The 22022-nt window shown below is 37.3% G+C and overlaps 1 protein-coding gene across 1 annotated transcript in view; it reads right to left on the bottom strand.

Moving 5' to 3' along the window:
* Positions 1-425: 425 nt before the first annotated feature.
* col7a1 (collagen, type VII, alpha 1) overlaps positions 426-22022 on the bottom strand; it is an 82313-nt gene continuing 60716 nt past the window's right edge. Inside the window, exons 83-121 of the mRNA XM_066664044.1 lie at positions 21124-21159; positions 20997-21041; positions 20814-20846; positions 19981-20043; positions 19266-19301; positions 18066-18146; positions 17887-17955; positions 17515-17550; positions 17082-17141; positions 16285-16329; positions 16146-16181; positions 16009-16044; positions 15849-15908; positions 15538-15663; positions 15302-15373; positions 15183-15218; positions 15035-15094; positions 14806-14850; positions 13954-13989; positions 13835-13870; positions 13643-13699; positions 12550-12621; positions 12371-12442; positions 10404-10439; positions 10178-10258; positions 9497-9550; positions 9349-9402; positions 7935-7997; positions 7588-7650; positions 7392-7508; positions 7170-7247; positions 6060-6113; positions 5914-5962; positions 5773-5781; positions 5019-5114; positions 3946-4071; positions 3755-3817; positions 1896-2072; positions 426-1808 (exon numbers count right to left, since the gene is read on the bottom strand). Coding sequence (XP_066520141.1) covers positions 1777-1808; positions 1896-2072; positions 3755-3817; positions 3946-4071; positions 5019-5114; positions 5773-5781; positions 5914-5962; positions 6060-6113; positions 7170-7247; positions 7392-7508; positions 7588-7650; positions 7935-7997; positions 9349-9402; positions 9497-9550; positions 10178-10258; positions 10404-10439; positions 12371-12442; positions 12550-12621; positions 13643-13699; positions 13835-13870; positions 13954-13989; positions 14806-14850; positions 15035-15094; positions 15183-15218; positions 15302-15373; positions 15538-15663; positions 15849-15908; positions 16009-16044; positions 16146-16181; positions 16285-16329; positions 17082-17141; positions 17515-17550; positions 17887-17955; positions 18066-18146; positions 19266-19301; positions 19981-20043; positions 20814-20846; positions 20997-21041; positions 21124-21159 — 2400 coding nt within the window. The 3' untranslated portion in view covers positions 426-1776. The remainder of the gene's footprint in view (positions 1809-1895; positions 2073-3754; positions 3818-3945; positions 4072-5018; positions 5115-5772; positions 5782-5913; positions 5963-6059; positions 6114-7169; positions 7248-7391; positions 7509-7587; positions 7651-7934; positions 7998-9348; positions 9403-9496; positions 9551-10177; positions 10259-10403; positions 10440-12370; positions 12443-12549; positions 12622-13642; positions 13700-13834; positions 13871-13953; positions 13990-14805; positions 14851-15034; positions 15095-15182; positions 15219-15301; positions 15374-15537; positions 15664-15848; positions 15909-16008; positions 16045-16145; positions 16182-16284; positions 16330-17081; positions 17142-17514; positions 17551-17886; positions 17956-18065; positions 18147-19265; positions 19302-19980; positions 20044-20813; positions 20847-20996; positions 21042-21123; positions 21160-22022) is intronic.

The raw sequence follows: 22022 nt of genomic DNA, 5'->3' as shown, positions 1-22022 counted from the left end.
TGTGACTTTAAATAGGACTCTCGTAAAATCACGAAAGCTACCATTCTAACTCTAATAGAGCTAGTAGATGTTGAGCAAATGCTGATGTGTGCAACACACACACACAAAGCACTCGTATATGGGAGTGCTGTAGAAGAGGTTATTTGAAGAGAGCAGTGGCAGCTGATGTCACACTTATCCTAACCATATACATAAAGGAAAAAAAATCAAACAAAAGACATATATATTGACTCTCTCTCTCTCTCTCTCTCTATATATATATATATATATATATTCATTCATATATTCATTATATATATATATATATATATATATATATATATATATATATAATGAATATAATGAATGAAGGAATGTATTCATAAATCCAGAACAAGTAAACAAACAGTAATGTTTATTCATCTTTTACAAAATGACATCATCAAATACACTTTATAAATATGTCTGAAAAATAGCACCATTTAAAAATAATAATAAAAAAAAATAAACATGCATCGTCCATCAAAAATGTTCCGTTTCGACTCCAAGCTCAAAAAATACAAATCTCTATTTACAGAGCTGCTCTACACAGCAGAGACTGATTGTGTACTAAAAATAGCAACTGAAAAATGGCAGTCATGGTTCTACACATGTATGCAGGCTGGTCATTGCTTCAGACAAAATACAGAGTTGCAACTATGGATGAACTGGTATGAACATTTGGCTATTTTCACAATAACCAAATCCACTGTTTTAGAATGAAAAAGTATGTGCTCAGTTACACGGGCTGCGTGAATACTAAAATCCCTTATAATGGAGCTCTTTATTAAAGTATATGTGATACTTTTAATTCACTGGAAACAGCTCTGACACTGCAGTGTTCGGCATGTGGATTCAGAGACGCAGCTACAGGTCTAATACACTAGGGGTAGATGTAACTGCTTCATCAAATGAATCAATGTGGTGTGTTGGTAAATTTTGCCTGTTTGTACACAATGATGTGGCATCAGTTTTGCTATTTGTTTAAGCAAAACTGCCTCCCTCAGTAAAGTGACCTGCTGATCAATTCATCAGTCTCTCAAACTAACCCTCTTGGCCCCCACATTTTGGCTCCCTTTTGTTGTACAGAACAGCACAAAAGTGGGTATACATACATTTTTTTACATGTAATATTTAGCACTGTTGCCTCAATTTAGGGTTTGAGTTTGTATCAATCATTAGTTTGCAAATGCTAAGAGCTTTAGAATGAATTTGAAGCATATATTATAAACGATGCCCCAGGAATAGAAGAATGACTAATTGTCAAGCATAAAACTAAATTAGCTTAAGAAAACTTTAAACTGTTTTCATTGTTTGGTGAAAACCTGATTAAATTTGCTCAATCAAGTAATTACTTGATTAATGGTCAAAAAATGGGCATCTGATTTAAAACAGAGGATGACTGCTATGGTTTTAAGTGGTCCTATGTAACTTTTGGGCACCAGTATCATTGTATTCCTACATGTATTACAATATTGAAAAAACACATTACCACAGTTCCACTAATGCACTAGTCTAGTAAATTCCTGCTATACACATATGGCTTGAAAACACTTGTGTCTGTATTTCCTTTTGAATGACACATTATTAGCTTGGAATACGATACAAGATGAGTTGAAAATATGTAACAACTTTTTGATACACAATATAATAAATATGATAAAGACTGTCCAGCTGCAGATGGACATATCAAATCAAGTCTCAGATGAATGTGTTGAAAAGGTAAACACTGATTGTGTGCTGGAGAGTTTCTCATCGTCATTGTTCACTAACTGAAGTAAATGAAGCACCTGAAACACAGATCAGACAGGAAGTGAGAGTAATTGGAAATTGATGTTCAACAGTATTATTTTGTATGTTTATCAGGTTGTGTGTACCTTCTGTCTGTCGTAGGCAGTGCTGTTCACACTCCTCTTTGTGTGTGTAACGGTTAGCATTTCCTCCACAGCCACTGTAGATAAAGGGTCTACAGGCGAACACCTGAGAGTTATAGTACCAGCGCAGGGTATATCTGGAACATTCACCCTCATCCAGTGGCAATACACATGGATCTACTGTGCAAACACACAAACAGAAATGTCCAGTTGGAGCTGATAGTAGGCTCAGAGAGAAGAGAGTAGAAAAACAGACACACTTCTATAACTCCAGCCTTTAGAAATGAGGTTTATATTAATCTTGTGAGACTGAGCACTGATTTAGTGAGAGAAGTGTTCAGTATTTATACTGCATTAAACACTAGACTCACAGGTAGACCAGATGGCAAAATAACAGTATGATACTTAAAGACATTTTCACTGTTTTATGTGTCAGAAAATGCAAAATGATCAATGACATCTTTATATTAATTCTACAAAAACAAGTGTTCAATGATTTTTATTTAAGATTTCACACATTAAAGTAAAACCAATGAGACAGGTCTAATTATGCTCCCTTTGTACATAGAGTGTGTTCGTGGTCTAAATCTAATGATAAAATAAGTGATAACGTATTGCAAAATAATAATGTGATGTCAACAAATTCATCATAATAACCAAAAATATTGATATATTGGCAACCTACAGGTTCAGAGTGAATAAAAAGTATGCTTCACAATTACAGTTGAGCACCAAACAAAAGCAAACAGAAAGCATACATGCAGTTTACAAACTATTAGTCTGAAAAAACACACACAAAAAAAATCAACAAAAAAGTACCTTAGTGTTGATTGACAAGAAGTCAAAAAAACATGAAAATCTATGGTGAAAATATCACATTTCAAGCATTTCATAATTTCTCTTATTACCTTTTGAGAAATACAAGGAATGTGAAGAAGAAACACTGATGAGAAATGTATACACAAACATTTAGGCCTGTTTCTGTCACGCCCTCGTCCTGTCATGTCTGTTTTCCCCGCCATGTGCTCTCTTAGCACATGGCTCTGTTTGTTGTTGTCCATGTCTCCGCCCATGTCCTGCCTTTGTTCCTCCTCCTCGTCCTGTCTTATTACCCTCATTATCTGTTCCAGGTGTGTCTTGTCTGTGTTAAGTATTTAAGTCCCCTTGTCTCACTTCCTCTTGTCGGTCATTCGTTCTCGTTCTCATTCCCCCAAGTCATGTTGGTTTGCTTCCATTGTCATGTTTGCTCAGTCCAGTCTGTCTGTCCCTCGCTTCGGTTTGTTCTCTGTCTGTTTTCTTCCTTGTGTCTCTCATTGTCTGTCGATACCGTTCAGTCTGTTTAGCTCTCCGTGTTCAGGTTTAGATCTCTGTTTAGCTCTCTGTGTCAAGGTTAGTTTGCTTAGTTTTCTCTGTCTGTTTAGTTATCTCAGTCCAGGTTTGTCTGTATCTGTATCTCAGTTTAGTTCACTCTATGTATTGTCCTTCTGTCCAAGTCTCTCTGTCTCAGTCTTTTTCTGTCTGTTATATTTTGTAAATAAAAGTCAGTGTGTTTTAGCGTGTGCGTCCGTCTCCGTCAGTCTGCCCCGCATTCCTAACAGTTTCCTACCTGCGAATATAATATTTGTTTCCATAATTTTACCTAAATGTTTCCAATATTTTGTCATTTCCCCTTAGCTAGCTGATCTATTTGTACAGCAGCAGAGTAAGGCTTTGTGTCATCACTACTAAAGTAAATAATTATTGAAGTAGCTTATTATACAGGCATACTATATTAGTCACATCAATAAAGCTTCAGGTCCCAGCAAACCCACAACATGCTTCACACATGCATGCTCCACTGCACAAAAAAGGCCAGAGCTTACCTTCACCTTTAACCTCCCTTTTCTGTCTCACTGCATTAAGTGCAACAACTGTGGTGGCCTGGCCTGCCAAAATATCCATGTAATGTCATTCTATGTGTGTATGGTCCCACAGCAATTCACATTCTCACACACATGTACACACTCACGAGCAATCTTTCATTCTAGTGTAAGGATTGTATGGATCGTCATACCTTGGCTCTGGTTAACTGACGGAGAAAGATCAACAATTTCTTCCAAAGGGTCATCGTAACTTTCTATGGAGTAAATATGCTCATAGTCTGGGTCATTAGTGTTTACCACAACATGCAGTTCCCGACCTGAAAACAAACATAAACCATCACACTTTCAACATTTATAAATGGCTGGAAATGTTTTGTTATAAGAGCTTTTAGTTTAGAATCTGAAAGAGATGAAAGAATTTTTTTTCATTCACAGCAAGTATGTCTGATAAATCAATAGTGAGGTCATGAGTTCATACACAGATACTGTAGGTTTGCATCAGAGCCAAAAGTAAAATGAAGGAACGATTGTTCTTCAAAGGATGCATCAGTCCTAGTATAAATAGTATTTCAAATTTTTATAAAATATTTAATACCATGAACCCCTGACTTAAAACTGTACAGAACTGCATGGAGGTTTGGTTCACATTAAAGCTGGACAATATGGCCACAATTTATATAACAACATATTTCTTAATTTTGGTCGATATGATGTAATTCAGACATTGATAAGAACAGTACAAAATGCACAGAAAATCTTCAAGAACAAACAAGAAACTTGACATCACCATCAAACATAAACCTATTGGATTAGGCAATATTAAAAAAAAAAAAAAATTAAATTGAATGCGCTATATATATATATATATATATATATATATATATATATATATATATATATATATATATATATATATATTGATATAGAATTATTGTCCAGCCCTAGTTCACATACTGGTTCACATAAGGATGTGAACTTGTTTTACATAACCTTGTAGCTTTGGCACAAAACTTCAGATATATGAACTCAACACACCAAGTAAATAACGTGCAAGTGGAAAATAATGTACATTGGAGCATTCCTATGGTTGAATCAAAGTGGTAAAATGTATTTCCCATGCCTCATAATTTCTTATAGAGACATAATGGAGTACAAAACTAACAATCACAAGACATACAAACAAGAAATAAAGTACTCACAGGATAGGAAAATCACATTAAAACAAGGAAGAAAAAGACTAAGAAATGATGGACACTAGACTCACCCTCCTCGTCCCCTCGGCCTAGTGAATGCTCAGGGGACGTGGAGGAGCGACTCCGGAAAGACTGCACCGATGTACGGGCCTCAATTTCTCCAACACCTGACAACACGCCCACAAGAAAATCACACACATAGCCAGCTAAACCCATCAGTGAACACAAACTCCTACACACTTACTGACACATCACCCCCCTGGTGACATGCACACTCAGATTCCACAATATAGGAGATCATGCATTAACTCCCAACAACATAACCAAATACACCAGCTCACACAGACCCCACACTTTAGATGACCCAAATGGACCCATAAATATTCAACAGGGTGAGTTCTTTTCAGTTCTTATTCATTTGATGTATACATCATTAAAGGTTCAAGAGTTAACGGTTTTACCATCTTATAAATATTGCCTTCTTAAATATATATATACACACGTGATCAGAATGGTTTAAGCAGTGCTTCTGTTGGTGTTTCATACAATAACTTGGGTTGTGCTGATGTAGGGCTTGTACACAGTTCTTTAAAGCGAATAGCCCTATTCTACCAATGACTAATGAGAAGAAACTTTTGACTGGTACTGTAAATGTTGGATAGTGCTTAATTTACATGGGTGGTGATGATAGGAAAGCTCACGGAGTATGTGATTGTTTTCTAATGCATCTATGAAGTAGAAAACGTTTTACACATAATAGTGATTTGTAAAATCTTAATTGCAGTGGATCGTGACGTTATGTAAGTGTAGAATGAGTGAACTTACCTCCACAGGCTTCAGAAAGGGGACAGAGAACCACATAAAAGGAAAAGGTATGTTAGAGTAATTTTAGTTATGTGTAAGGAATACAAAGATTACACATCAAAGTACACGGTGGATCCATTAAGTATTAAATTACACACTCACCACAGTGCTGGTTCATCTCAGATCGAACAAAAGCACGAATCTCATCCTCCTGAGAATAGAGAACAGGAATGAGTGACATAATGGAAAAGTGGCTAGAAAGAGTACATGAGAGGTAGAGATGAGTGTGAGAAAGTGTGTGTTCTGACCGTCAGGCCTGGCTCTCCTCGCTCTCCTTTAGCTCCATCAAGGCCTACTTCCCCCTGACACAGACGAGAATGAGATGAGAGAGTGATCCAAAAGCCATTAAAAAGTTTTGTTTTCATCACATACATTGTTTTTCATGTGTGTTGAGGGTTTTCTGGGAATGTTTGGCAGAGGAACCTGTCAGAAAGATCTTCAACCCCCACATCTAGCAGAGCTTCGACTGCATCCCGGGGAGGCCAGTGACATTAAGTCTGAATGGGCCATGTTCCAGACCTCCATTGTTGAGGCGGCTGAAAAGGGTGGAGTGCTCTCTCCAGGTTGGAAGTGAGACCCTGCCTCAAGTGGTGGAGTTCAAACACCTCGGGGTCTTGTTCACGAGTGAGGGAAAGATGGAGCGGGAGATTGACAGGCGGATCGGGGCAGTGTCTGCAGTAATGTGGGCTTTGTATCGGTCCGTTGTGGTGAAGAGAGAGCTGAGCAGAAAAGCAATGCTCCCAATTTACCTTTAAATCTATGTCCCAACCCTCACCTATGGTCATGAGCTTTGGGTAGTGACCGAAAGAATGAGATCGCGGGTACAAGCGGCTGAAATGAGTTTTCTCCGCCAGGTGTCAGGACTCTCCCTTAGAGAGAGGGTTCGGAGCTCGGACATCCGGGAGAGACTCGGAGTGGAGCCGCTGCTCCTCCGCGTTGAGAGGAGCTAGTTGAGGTGGTTCGGGCATCTGGTCCGGATGCCTCCTGGACACCTTCCTGGTGAGGTGTTCCGGGCATGTCCAACGTGGAGGAGGCCCCGGGGCAGACCAAGAACACGCTGGAGAGACTACATGTCTCAACTGGCATGGGAACAGCTCGGTTTACCCCCGGAGGAGCTGGAAGCAGTGGCTGGGGAGAGGGAGGTCTGGGTTTCTTTACTCGGACTGCTTCCCCCATGACCCAGACCCGTATAAGCGGTGGATAATGGATGGATGGATGTACATTGTTTTTGATGCATTTATTAAATGCATTTAAAACAATAAAATACATTTAAAACAATAAACATAAAATATGTCTGGCCATTTACATACACTGAAAAATGTTTGTAATTTTTCATTATAATGGACAAACAGACTCACTTGTTCTCCTCTGTCTCCTGGAATTCCTGGAATACCTCGTGGGCCAACCATTGAAGGTCCTGGAGGGCCACGTTCACCCTACAGAACATTTTATACATGCCTGCATTTATAAAATTGATCTGTCCTTGGTTGTCCTACACATAATATCTTGAATATCTAGAAATGGAACAGAAATTAAGATGGAAGCATGCTGTTCAGTACAGAGACACAGTAATCCTGTACCTTCTGCCCCTGTAGTCCCTCTGGGCCTTTAGTTCCAGCAGGCCCCTGAGGGCCTGTCAGACCAGGGGGGCCATCTCCACCTCTAGGACCCGGGGGTCCAGGAATGCCAGGGGGTCCCTGAAGAAAGAGAGAGAGGAAAAATGTTGGAAAGGGCACAGGGGACATTTAGAGTACCCTGTGCTTGTACAATACTTACCCGTTCACCTTTGTCTCCTTGCGTTCCCTTTGGTCCTATTACACCATCGAAACCTCTTTCACCCTGACCGTAACACACAGAGGACTTAATGTACGAACATACTCTTCATTAGCACTGGGTAACACTATACTGAATGTCGTCTTCTGTTCTCATGGAACAGCACATTTATAATAGATCCATATTAACTCCTCCTGCAGTTATATTAATGGAATCCAAATAAAAAATAGGTGTTTTGTGTGTGCAAAACGATACATTTACACATTAATCTTTGTTTAATCTTAAAATATGTCAAAAGGTATAAAAAATGCATTAATCAAATTCTGGAGAATTCCTGAATATGCCCATACTTTAGGTCCAACAATTCCTTCTTTGCCTGGAATTCCTGTAGCTCCTGCAGGTCCCACATCACCCTGTAACAGAAATTCCATTAACACAAGATTGACAAAAACACACAGCAGTAGAAACTGTATTATTTGTGCATGCATGTTTTTGTTTAAAAATCAGGTAACCTACTTTTTCAGAACCAACAAAATGATCTTGACTTGGTAATGTGCTTTTCTCAGAAACAATGTTGCAGGAGTTATGCTTCATTTTAATTTCTCCCTAATTTAGCCATGGCCATCAACCGGCAACCTTCTGGTTACAAGACCAGTTCCCTAACCACCAGGCCACGGCTGCCCCTTAATTAGGTCTCCTCCTAAGCTGAAAACTAGCCTGGTGCTGAGTGATGAGGGACAGTGCACTTATCCTGCCCATAAGAAAATTGCAAGGCCAACAATTCTCTCTCTGACTCCAGGTCACTGATTGCTGATCCATGATGTCTTGGCAACAGGACCAACGCTTGGACAGTCCCTGAATTGGGAGCTCTTGTTTGAAGTTAAGTTTAGGGTTTAGTATTGTTGGCTTTAGAAAAAAAAAATATTTGCATATATACAAGGGATGTCCAACATGTTATGGTATTGAAATAGTCTATTAATACTGCAAATAGTTTTATACGGGTTTTAGGAAGTAGCAATTTCTAAAGGTCTATAAAGAAAACAGCTAATCTGATCAAGGTATATAGAAATTAAGGGTGTTTATATATACAAATAAAAATATAATACATTTATGTTAATTTTCATGAAATACTGATCACTCCTTGTATATATGTACACAAACCCCAATTCCAGAAATTTGGGATGCTGTGTAAAATATAAATAAATACAGAACATAATCATTTAAACCCTTTATTTATTTGATGCCAAATAGTTGCATCCCCTCTTCTATTAACAATGAGACAAATTAATGTAGTTTTGTAAGTGAAATATTTAGCCATTCTTGTGTCATATCAGATTTCAGCTGCTTAGAACTTTGTGTCTCCTTTCTAGTATTTTTCATCTCAAAAAATGTAAACTATATTAGCAAATTTCTTTTACTATGGAACAATGCTGTTGTAATCCATGCAGAATGTGGATGTGCATTTTCTAGCTAAAATAACCAGTATTTAATATTCAGCATTAACAGTGCCTTCACAGATGTGTAAATCACCCATGCCATATGCATTAATGCACCCCTCTCAGCCTCTCTAAGATGCCCTAATTTTTAACCTAATTATGTCCCTGACCTGTAGCCAATTAAACTATGTTGTGCCACAAATTTTACCAGCCTTTTGGTGCCCCTTCCCACCTTTTGTAGAATATGTTGCTGGCATCAGATTCAAACAACATTTTTTTTTAAGTGTAGTGTACTATACTCTATATAGTGTGTGGTGTTTGTTTGTACCGATTCTCCTTTCCTTCCAGGTAAACCTGGTCTGCCGTTAATCCCAGGATCACCCTATAAACAAAATGCAGAGTCAGTTAAACACAATATAAATATTCTTAATGTTTTATATTTATATTATTATCATTTATTTGCCCCCCCAACTTACCCTTTCTCCTTTTTGTCCACTTGTTCCACATGCCCCTTTAGACCCTCGTTCTCCCTGTAAACCAATGAGTCTGTCCATCAAATCCAGCTGCCAGTCACTCGACATGACAGAGAGCAATAAATGTATAGATAGTATCTCAGCAGAGCTATATAAATATATCTGAACTGTATAACAATATTTATCTCTCAGTCAAGTGACTGATGGTGTTTTGTGGTTAAAAGGGCAGTGAAAGCAGTGTCTTCATATGCCTCTCTAACCCAAAGAGCAGCAATTAATACATAGGTGAATGACATTCATGCCCCCAGTGCAGTTTGCCACTCTCTCTCTCTCTCTCTCTCTCTCTCTCTCTGACTCTCTCTCTTGATCTCTCTCTCTCTCTCTCTCTCTCTCTCTCTCTCACACACACACACACACACACAGATACTGAGGCTCATGTGATTGTCAGACAATGTAGCGTCAGGTACAGACTGTAGCTGAATTATAAGCAGTACTATCATCTGGCATGGAGGGCTTTTCAAGGTTAGAGATAAACTTAGGAGGATTGAGATCTAATAAAAAAATTTATAATGGCATACTCACACTACAAAACAAACATGATTGCAAGCACACACAGACACAAACACACATATACACATACATGCATATACAAGGAAGCACAAATGTGAAAAAGCAATCATGTACCTTAGGCCCACGCATACCCAAAGGGCCAGTCTCTCCCTTCTCTCCTCTCATACCATGGAGACCATCTTTTCCAGGTGTGCCCTGATAAAAACAGACACAAACAAATCAAAAGAGCAGAACCAAGATTTGGTAGGAAATGCATAAAACAGGACCACATGATTATGTTGCCCAAAAATATAGAAATTTGAATAGATAATGGAAGACAAAATAAATAAGAAATACACACAGCTTCTCCTGGAACTCCTGGCTGTCCTGCCTCTCCCTGCCAATCAGAGCAAGACACATTCAGTTTGGGCCATTTAAAATACATCATATTAAAACCTGTATAATGGTTGATCGATAACAGACAATACAGCACACATATTGCAAATGCATTGCTGATGTAATGCCATTAAGTACATATTTCTCATTCAGGGGATATAGGTAAAGAGATCAGACATAAGTACATGACATGAAAATCAAGGATACAAGAACAATTTTTATTTAGATCTCAACTGTAATCTCATTGGTCCTAAAGCACATGTACCTCCCAATAATCTGTTAAACAAAAATAAATAGATAAAAAAATGCAAGTAAAAGAAATAGTTTGTAGCATATTCAGAACAACAGACAGGCCTCGTGGCCCAGATCTCAACGTTATTGAATATGTTTGTTATTGTGAGAAGCAGAAAGTACAGGTAACTTTTAAAATGACATTTTAGAGATGTAAATCATGTCCTTATAGGTCTCTTGGAAAAATGGAAAGCAAGTCTCCTGAAAAAAATGTAAGTTATAATAAAGGTGTAACACTTGGTGTGCAGTGATGAAGGGATGAAGCTGAAGAAACAGGTGCAAGTTGGAGATTAATTACAGGCACAATGACAAAATTATAGCCACAAGTGGCAATTAACAGTGTTCTCACCTAAACATAACATTTTGGAAGTAATAGGCCTAATGTGCAAGCCTTCAGGTGGACGTAAAATACAGCCAGAATAGTTAAAGTACATTGAACAATTGAACGAGTTGTCCACTGAAGCCAAGTCAGCAAATGGAGCCTGTTAGGCCAAACAAGGCATCAATGTGGCTAAGTTTTCAAGAGCTTAGTGATTCTATTTAACTTTTCATTTGTCAGGACCCTGGGAATTAGGGGGAATATTTTGTCTCTACGACTCACATGGTAAGCTGATCTGGCTGATTTTTTTGCGCCTGGTTTAGCTGGTGGTACTACTACAGGTGCATCTCAATACATTAGAATATCATCAAAAAGTTAATTTATTTCAGTAGATCAGTTCAAAAAGTGAAACTCATAATAGTCATATAATGACTTTTGGGTTTTCATTGGCTGTAAGCCAAAATCATCAACATTAAAAGAAATAAATACTTTAAATAGATTACTTTGTTTGTAATGAATCTAATAAATGAATTTCACTTTTTAAATTGAATTACTGAATTACTTTTTGAATTGATGTACCTGTTGACAAGTCTCAAGCCTATAATTCTTGTGGTTTGGGCTGTTCGATAAGTTTTAAGGAAGAAAAAGAATAAAAGTCCTAACCAATACAACAGGGTTTCTAGCACTTCATGCTTAAACGCCTAACAAGATTCAACTGAAAGTAAACAGACAATAGACTAGAATATATTAGACCAGAAACAGATACAAACTCTCACTAATGCCAGGAACAAAAAGGGATACAGAGAAAATAAAGCTGAAACTAAAGAAAATGAGTCCAAGGAACTAACTAGGAAAAAACCTAGAAACTAATACAGGAGTAAGGCAGAGAACAGACAATGAACAAGATTAAGCCAGGAACAGACCAAGATCAAGACAAGCACAGAAAATGACCAACAAGACAAAGACAAAAGAACAGGGTTTATATACATACAGGGACAGGAGAGACACCCGTGAACAACAATCATGTGACACAGTAGAGGGGTGCTGCAAGCGATCATATGAGGAGTCAGCAGCTGTCAAGAACAAGCAAGCAGTGCAACTAAAGAAGGGAAAAATGGCTAATATAATATGTGGTGTTTAAGTTGTTTAAATGTCTGTATAAAAAGATAAAATATATGTTTTTGCTTTTTTCCTGTCCCTCAAAAAGTAATACCTTGAATGGAGTTAAAAAAAAAATTAAGGGTTTCTGACTTTTGCACAAACCTTTACATTCTACATGTTTCTGTACTCATGCATAAACTAGGAGACATTCACAGAAATACCTTTTGTCCTCCTGGACCGCGGGCACCTTGGAACCCAACAGAGCCTCTCTCACCAGGCTCTCCTCTTAGTCCCTACAGAAAAGGAAATAGGAGGAAAAATCTAAAGGCAGCACCAATAACGACACATATACACAGATATACATAGAAACAAACAGTGCTTTTCATGGCATAAAACTCACCTGTACCCCTGGTGGTCCTTCCTGTCCTTTTAGGCCTTTTTCACCTTGCATACCTTTAGGGCCTCTCTCTCCCTGTTGATAACAACAGCCTTTTACTCAATGCATCCTACAAAGTACCATTCATACTGTCCTAAAAATAATAACCCCAACAGTCAATCTCAGTTGGTCTTAAATGTCTCTGGGATAAAAATGAAAACATACATCAATATATATGTTACCTATGCATACACAGTTCTGAAAAGTGTGAACATTCAATGTGTAAATAAATATTTTCCATGTTTGAAATTCAGAAGAGGTTTGCTAGCATTTTCATCGGTGTAAAATTCTTGATTCAGGGGTTGGTAAAAGCAAGGAACAGCTAACCATTCAAGGCTGTCCTTCAGCACTAGAACTACATGTCCCTGCCTCATGCATTCAAATGTTAAAGTCCTCATCTCATTACCATGCATTGCCACCAGAGGAATTCCCTTGGGGGGTGTCCTCATCACATTCTTAAGAGCCACTGCATTACTCCATTAGCTAATGTGAAGTTTATTAGATGACCCTTCTGAAGCTAAGAAATCAAGGCAACATAGCTGAATCAAACTAGATTAGATGGTTCATTTGGTGGACAAAGCTGTTTGCAAGTTTTAGATAAGTTTTACTTATTTAGATCTAGCTTTCTATACCGTAGCCACATACGCCATCTGTAAATGACAAATATATAAAAAAACATTTTTTTGGAAGTTGGAAGAACCTAATAGTCCTACTCATTCACACAGATCACGCTGAAATGTCTTGTTTTAAGGGTGTGCTATTAGCAACCCAGTAGAATTTGTAGTTTCATAATACTGGAACTTTGCATCAATGATTCTGTGTCCTTTTAGTTTGAAACTCGTGTCCCTGATGTTTGAAAATGGTGACAGAATTACACAGGTGTAGGACAAATGAACTCATATTGTAAAATCAACTCCTGCATTAATGCAGACATATACTCCTGCATTCTCTTACTTCCCTCTCAGTGACCACTTGTGTGATGAAATTCATTTGTACTCCTGATGAAGCTGATGATTCTGGTAGTATGCTATTCATCTCTTAACATGAAATGACTCACCGTTTCTCCCTTATTTCCTTTCTCTCCAGAAGGTCCGCCCACCAACAGAGTTTCACCCTGTAACATTCAGGATAAAACACCATGTCTGGAATTAAAACAATTGTCCATGTAGCCACCACTAACAAAATGATTATACTTGCAACATTATACTGCTTATGAAACACTGACATTTATAAATATAATAAACATTACCTTCTCTCCTTTTTCTCCTGAAGGACCTGCCTCACCCTGTTAATTAAAAGAAGGACATGTACAGTTTTGGACACCTTATATTTATTTCATAAGTAAAACAGATGGTCTGTTGTACTCACCTTTTCTCCTCTGCCCCCCTTAGTACCTGGAAAACCCTGTACACATGAAATATTGCAGCATAGAATCATTCAGCAGATACAACAGAAAAGTTATCAAGTTGATTTATAGCTAATTACATTTATGTTTTATATGTGACTTATCTATGCACCATTATATGTCCTAATTTGTTTAAACCCCTGTGTAGGTTAATGTGAATGGTGTATTTTAGTGGATTCTTTTGTGCTTTTGTTTAAATCAACTTACAACTGCCAACTGCAGGGGAAGTACCCCTTGAGCAAGTTGGAGTTAAGACAGCAGTGGCAAGAGATAACAGAAATGCAGTTTTAACAGCTGAGATAAAATCCATTATTTCTTGGATCATAGTCAAGCTCTCTGTCTGCTGTTCTCTTACTATCATAGATGTGTGTGTATATGAGCCCAGATATATAAAATAGTAAGAGGCCTTGAATCAAATCAATTTGGAAATTACAGTGAGTAGGAAGGGTATACATCATAGCTCTAAATATAAAAGGTGACAAACACAACCACTCTCCTCACACATCCTATTCTGCCTCAAAACCATATTTTTCCTCCTTCCTACTGTTCTCTTGAGCTTATTCAGATGCCTTTCTGTCTGTAAACACCCTGACTGAGACCTCTTTCTGGGCACCATAATGACACAATGGATTAATGAAGAGAATAAGTTTTGCAGACAGTGGTGATGGATTGACTTTGTAGCAGGAGGTATAGATTTTTGGAACCAAGGAAAGTTGAGACAGCATGAATGTAAAGCCGAGTAAAATGTGAGGTAAACGTGTAAGAAACTATTATTGTTATTTAGGTCCACAAATAATAGGAGTATGCATAATTACCGGAGGACCTCTCTCTCCATCTTGTCCCGGCCGCCCCTCTTCTCCCTAATTGTAAAAACACACATTTTCCTTTATCAAAATGTTTGCTTAAATAAAAACATAATAAAACATACACACACATACACACACAGCCTTTGTATGTTCCATCAGTATTGCTAGATTGGTTTACTGATCATGTCACTACGTTATAATCTCCGGTCCAGTGAAAAAGTGCTTTAACTTCACTTACCCGAGATCCTGGATCACCTCTCTCTCCTCTCAGTCCTGGTACTCCTACAGCAACTTCACCCTAAATATAAAACAATATGATCATCACCGACATCACAAGAGTCATATGTGAAACATTTGTACAGTTATTTTAAACCACAAACACTCACCTTGTCACCCTTTGACCCTGGCACTCCTGCAATACCCTAATAAAAAAAAATTGAATGGATACCATGAAAAAAAAAATACCTCTTGCCACATTCCTTTTCCTTTCCTTTTTCATACTTACTGGTGGTCCAGGGGGTCCAGGAGCACCAGGTGTCCCTTGATTTCCTGCTTTGCCAACAAAGCCTTGTAAACCCTTAAATACACACCATAACAAACATCAAGGCTTCAGTCTAAGATTTTCTGATGATGATTCAATATGAAATGCAAAACAAACAAACAAACAAAAACCAAAATGCACATGTTTAAATGTGCAATATACTATTAAACATGTACAGCTTTAAACAGGCCATCACTTACCCTCTCTCCAGGAAGTCCTGGAGTCCCTGGCTGACCTGCATCACCCCTTTGGCCTGGAAGTCCTGGGGTTCCTGCAGTACCTTGAGGCCCAGGGGAACCAGGAGGGCCTGGAAGACCAGGATCACCCTGGAAAAAAAAATACATATAACACTGAAGTTGGGACACACAGTCCTGTCCCAAGATAAATTATAATTTTTATCGCTTCCAAGAAGCCATCTTCTACAGAGATTATGACTGTACCACAGATTCTAAAGTAAAAAAACAAATATATGTTTGTTGTGTGTGTGTTTGTGTGTGTGAGTGAATGAAACCTTCAACCCTGGAGGTCCAGACTGTCCGGGTGGGCCAACCATTCCTACACCTGCTTCACCCTAAAACCAAAAACAGCTTAACCTGACATCTCTGACAATATCCCACTGACATTATCTAAGCTAAAGTGTCAACAAACATAGAGCAAAATTAGTGCCTTACTTTGGCTCCTTTAGGCCCTGGTAATCCTCTGTCTCCCTGAAAAAGCAGAGTGGATGAGAAAGACACATTTTAAAGTACAGATAAAACCAGTCATAAGATAGACTGATACTTGTCTACTTGAGTGTTTGAGCACTCACCTTCTCTCCAGCCTCACCAGGATCGCCCATTGTGCCCTATGGGACAAACACATCATAATATCAGTGGTTTGGTGTGTTGTGTGCCTGTGCATTTGTGAGGGATCTGGGCAGGATATGAATATATGTGTATGACACTCACTCTGTCTCCTTTGATGCCAGCTGGTCCCTTGTCTCCTTTAACGCCCTGAGGTATAGAGAGGACATCAATTGGATTAGGATTTTACCATTTGAAAATATCTGCGTAATGTGTAAAGGAAGCAGTGGAGCAATGGGCAGCATGAAAATGAATGAGATTAGTGGATTAGTCTGAAACTTTTACTGTGATGTCAGAAAATATGCATATATCTTTCTTTTTTTCAGCTTTGAGGGAGTTTTTGAGATAAACTGGAGAATGAAAAATTGTGATACGCTGGTATGGAGTCAAAAAACAGTCAAAAAGATTTTGAGCTTGTAAAACAATACTCACAGGTGTAAAGCTTTAGCTGGACCAATCAGATAGCGAGGTTTGTTTTGTTCACTGATTTTTTGCTGTCACGCAACTTTGGCGCACTGTTTTTTTTTCCTGTTTTTGCAAAAGGAATCATGATCTAGCATTGTTACTTACCTCACTCTCCATTGTATCTCTGGCTGGAAGTGTCATGACGGAGAATTGGAGGCATTTACCAACAGCACACCAAAGTTGAGTGACAGCAACAAATCAGTGTTCTGATTGGTTAAACAAACATCGGGATCTGACTGGCCCACCTAAAGCTTTCCTATTAGTCCATCAATTGGCCGTCAAAACGGTAAAAAATCTGCAGCTGCAAAAAGAGATTCACACAAGCAGCAAAGAAGGTGAATGTGTGGATTTTTCCCACCACAATGAAAAACTCCCAGTGAGAGATGAGTTGAATAGTAAAATTAAAACATGAAAGGCAAATAGAGAGTGAGATTAACCTGTAATCCAGGTAGGCCTCGTTCCCCTGCTGTTCCTGGTAATGTTTCTCCAGATGGACCCTTCAGGATTCAGAGAAAATGTGGATTACAATCATGTGCTGCTGCAAACAGTCAAACTTTAACAAAGGGACTTGTAGAAAATGATATAAACGGTTTGCTGCAAATTCATTACACATGTCTGATATGGTAGCAGTCTATTTTCCTGAGTACTCATAAATAACACAGGTGACAATCTCCATACCCTTGGCCTGCACTAACATCAGAAAATTACTGAGCAGAATGTGTGATTATACACACACAAAAATAATATACTATACTCTGTGCTGTAGTTCATAACATTACAATTTTATCTGCTACATTCCTCTGCTCATGTCACTCAGCCTAATAAAAAAAACATAAAGTTCTCAAGGAAATAACCAAGTGCATGACTCACCCTCTCACCCTTTACCCCAGGGGGTCCAGCTACTGACTGCATTTAAGTACAGGATAGAAGTAAAGAGTGCAAGATTATATAGGACAATTTACACTGCATGAAAAAAACACTTACAGGCATTAGAAATCTACTCATAAGTGAACATTATTTATCCTTGAAAAATAGTTGTACAAAAATATCTTTCTACATAAAGCTATTTGGCATTCACAATCTTTCTTGCTCTATTTCATTATTAGTTCTTGTGTTCTCTCATACTGTTTTGTGATTTCACAACCTGATTTTCTTATCTAATGTATTTGATAATTTAATTCAAAATTTCAAAACAACACATGAGATTTATAACAAAAAAAGCATGTACATATGTAAACATACCTTTCCTGGTGGACCAATGTCTCCTTGTTCACCTTTTGGTCCTGTGGGCCCCACAGGCCCAGCAATACCCTGTAGGAGAGCAGAATGTAAGTGCAAGGTCAAAGAGGGATCTGAAAATTAGGGCATGGAAGAAACATCTAAAATACAGAAAACTATTATCAGAAAACAAGTATTTTTGCCTGTTTTCCAGGTAATCCAGGTGTTCCATCTTTTCCAGGTACACCATCTCTACCAGGGACACCAGGCTTTCCTCCCTCTCCCTGTGGAAAAAAGTCGGTGTAAGCAAATCAAGCAGTGTTTACAGTAGCAGTAAATTGTTGTTTTAAGGTCAGATAAAATACAGTAAGATAAAATATAGAGGCTACTCTTTTACTGAATTCGTATCCAGTTAAACATTGCCTTTCAGTTTTTCAAATTTGTAGGAATATTTTGCATGCTTCAAAGCTAAGTACAACCTTGGATCAGTTTTTGACTTCCAAAGTGCAGTACAATAAGACAATAAGAATTTCTGTTTTTCAGAATCCAAGTAATCCCAAAAATTACAGTTAGGACTTGGACTGTGGGGTAGTGAAACAAACGTTATGGACAATTGCAGCTACTTTGTTTATAAGCCCATCTTGATCTACTCAGCAGTGTGCCAGGGTTCTTATCTTCTAACAGAATTAAGCTCCAAACACATCTCCAAACACATCTCACATAACACATAAAAACACATTTCCAAAATAACAGCTTTATAGGAGAAGAAAATAACCTTCTTAAATTTCAATGGAAGTCAGTGTAAAAAGATTTTATTCCAAGTAATTCTGGAGCAATATGAAGGACAGGTGTTATATCAAAAGATGTGGTAAACTAAAAATCCACAAAAATGTTTTTTCATTGGACATTGACAATATAATAATTCACAAGGCCTTCAAATACAAATTCCAAATGTAGTTTACTTTCCTAAAGTTGCATTAACCTGCCAACATTTCCTGCTTTTTTGTACTCTGTGGTTATCATGACAGTAAATTCAATTAAGGAAATGGTGGACTGCACACTATTGTATAAAGGAGCTAGTCTGCTCTGTGTTTTGAAAATATAGAAGAGGGAATGGGCTCTCAAGAATAATGCTACAACTGTAATTTTATAATACAATCAAGTTGTCTGTTGCTTTTATTAAACAGTTTGCTAAGTAAAATATGGTGGGAAAGCAAGACAGCTGCCTGTTGCAAATATATGTTTGTAAAATTAACGATTCTGCCTAAAAGGTAAGGCCACCAGATGATGTGTTTTCAAATAGTAGCAGAAGAAGTTGGAATAATGTATAAAGTATAACGGTACAGAGAGAATATGCTGTTACTAAAAACAATCATTTTCAACCAAATGTGTATAGGTCTTACCACTTGTCCTGGGAGACCTGGAGGTCCTTGTGGGCCCTACAAGAAATCACAACTTTTTATTTTCAGCCTTTAGGCGATGGATATGCTTGGTGTTATTCAAGTCATTATTATTAAACATACAATTACTGAGAGGAAATGAGAGGAAAAATTCAGAAATTAATGAATGAATGTTCCAGCAATGCATTAGAACTTGCCAAAAAGAAACGTTAATTAGGCCTAATGGGATGGCTGACTTTTCTTTTATGCAGGAAGTGGATAATAATCAGGAGTCAAATTAGAACAAGTGGTTGCTGCATGGTTAGCACATTTCTCTATAATTTTTTTGTTGTACAACTTCTTTCACATTTATGATTCCATATTGAGCAGAAATAATTAAAAGTAGTCTTAATCTAGCATTATCTAGTATTCACCTTTAATAGAAAGATAAAACATAAATAGTTATTATTTGGTTTTAGACACCTGTTAAGTATAAAATCACTTGACAAATGCTGAATTTTAGCCTCCTGTGTAGTTAAATTGCATATCTGTTGCTCAGTAAAATATAAAAGTATGACCAGTAATAACCTGAAAAGATTATATGGTATCGTATTTGAACACAGAATTTATATGCAACATCCACAACCTCTTATACCACTATAGAAATCTGGGGGAGATTAACACATTATTAAATGCATATTAAATTTAGGATTTGGACTGAATGTAGCGTCTCTCTTACAATAGCGCCTGGTGTCCCTGTAATTCCAGGCAGTCCTCTAGAGCCTTGAGGTCCTGGAGGGCCCTGTAAAATGAGAAGACTCATATATACATTTAAAGGTACAATAGTATTTTTAAAGTCCCTAAAGTTGCATTACATCCTTTTCTCCAGAAGGAGAGAAGTTTTAATATTACAGAAAAGAATAAAATAAAATAGCATTATGTAAGTTATGGAGATGAATTTGGGTATATGAAATCAACACCATTTTATAATCTACAATTATAATAGAACAAGGTACAATTATGTTCCCTAACTAAAGGTGTTGAATATGTAAACTTGAGGGTACCAACATCGTGATGTCATTTTTGAAGGTTCATGTGCATAAACAGCCATAGTTATTTCTTACATGACTATTTTTAGATGTTTTATGTTTGAACAGGCTGCTTCAGTAACTTGAAACACTGCTTATAGCCTCATCATGAATGCTTGGGGCTTAACTGGTTTAGCAGATTAGTTGGTTAACTGGTTTATTTGAGAGCAAATTAATTAAAAACTGGCTGTTTTAGCAACTCATTTTTCTAAGTTGGGCTGTATGGCCAATCTCCCTCAAATACATTACTCAAATAAGACATTTTCAAAATTAATTGCAAATGACCAACAACTACTATCAAGCCCAGGCTCATGTATCTCACATATATTTAATGTAATTCAATGATTCATTCAGTTTGCAATCTTTTCCATAGGATTTAAACCTAAGGATTTAACAGGGCTGGGCATTTTAAGTCTTTTAACAGAATGTAGGTTATTTTAAACCTGACCATTAATTTAAGATACATTTCATAAAAAAGACTTACTTGAACTCCCACACCTGGCTCCCCATTGTCACCCTGCAGATTTTACACAAAAACAAACAGGCACGTACAAAAAGAATGACCTTTCCATTTTACACAGTCAGATCTAGTCAGTGAAAGGTATTAATCTATACCACCATCCTAACATTATCAGAAATATATGCTGTATACTTTTGTTGCACTAACCTTCACACCAAGTGGTCCTGGAGATCCAGGTGGACCCACTGGCCCCTGTAATTTCATTCACATAATTAGTAAGAGGTTTCTTAGAAGGTTTGTGTGATTAAAGGGCATGTGACACACATATACTTACAGTTGGTCCTCGCATTCCGGGATCACCAGCATTTCCCTGTGCAATAAAAATAGTCAGCCCATTAACACAAAGCAGAAGCTTCCAGCTATTCACATATCCATATATAACAGTACACATAAGCTGTAAGTACCTACAAATATATATTACATGCACGCCTATAAATATTACTATATATATATATATATATATATATATATATATATATATATATATATAAATATATATATATATTTATATATAAATATCTAGATATTAATTAGGGCTGTCAAACAATTAACATTTAACCAAATTTGAGCCTAAAGAAAGCTATTTTCCAAGTAAAAGAAGTTCATTTTTTAATAGCTATTTAACTCATAAATGTAAGTTATCCATTTATTACCACTCTGTGAATGCAGTTTCCAATTTTCAACATTTAATGAGAAGAACTGTCTACATGCTTCAACCAATGAGCGTATATATCATACAGATCAAAGGTTCCAACACCTACAATGACTGTAGGCCTTCATTCTTACTACTTCTTCATACTCATGAACCTCATGGATGGATGGATTCTTGTTACAGCAAAGGCTCAAGGGGAACGGTAGTTTCCATTTTGCATTTGCTTTTTTAGTGTGCTACTCAGTGATTTATCCATAAGACTACTAGGAATATTGTTCAGTGTTAATAAAATAATACACAATATTTAAAAGTGTTAATAATTGATTGCAGCCCTAATTTTAAAACAATGTGAACATTTTAAGTTACAGACACATTTCTATACAATATATGCAGACACACATTTAACACTGGTTTGCCCAATTGTAGTGATGCACTCATCCAACATTTTTGATTATATGAATTGATTCATATAATTGAATTGAGTGTATTGACTAATAGCATTACTGGTGCTCTGTTTAGAG

This window comes from Hoplias malabaricus, chromosome 3 (assembly GCF_029633855.1).
Source record: "Hoplias malabaricus isolate fHopMal1 chromosome 3, fHopMal1.hap1, whole genome shotgun sequence".
Classification (NCBI taxonomy): domain Eukaryota; kingdom Metazoa; phylum Chordata; class Actinopteri; order Characiformes; family Erythrinidae; genus Hoplias; species Hoplias malabaricus.
This window is presented reverse-complemented; position numbering and strand designations above follow the sequence as displayed.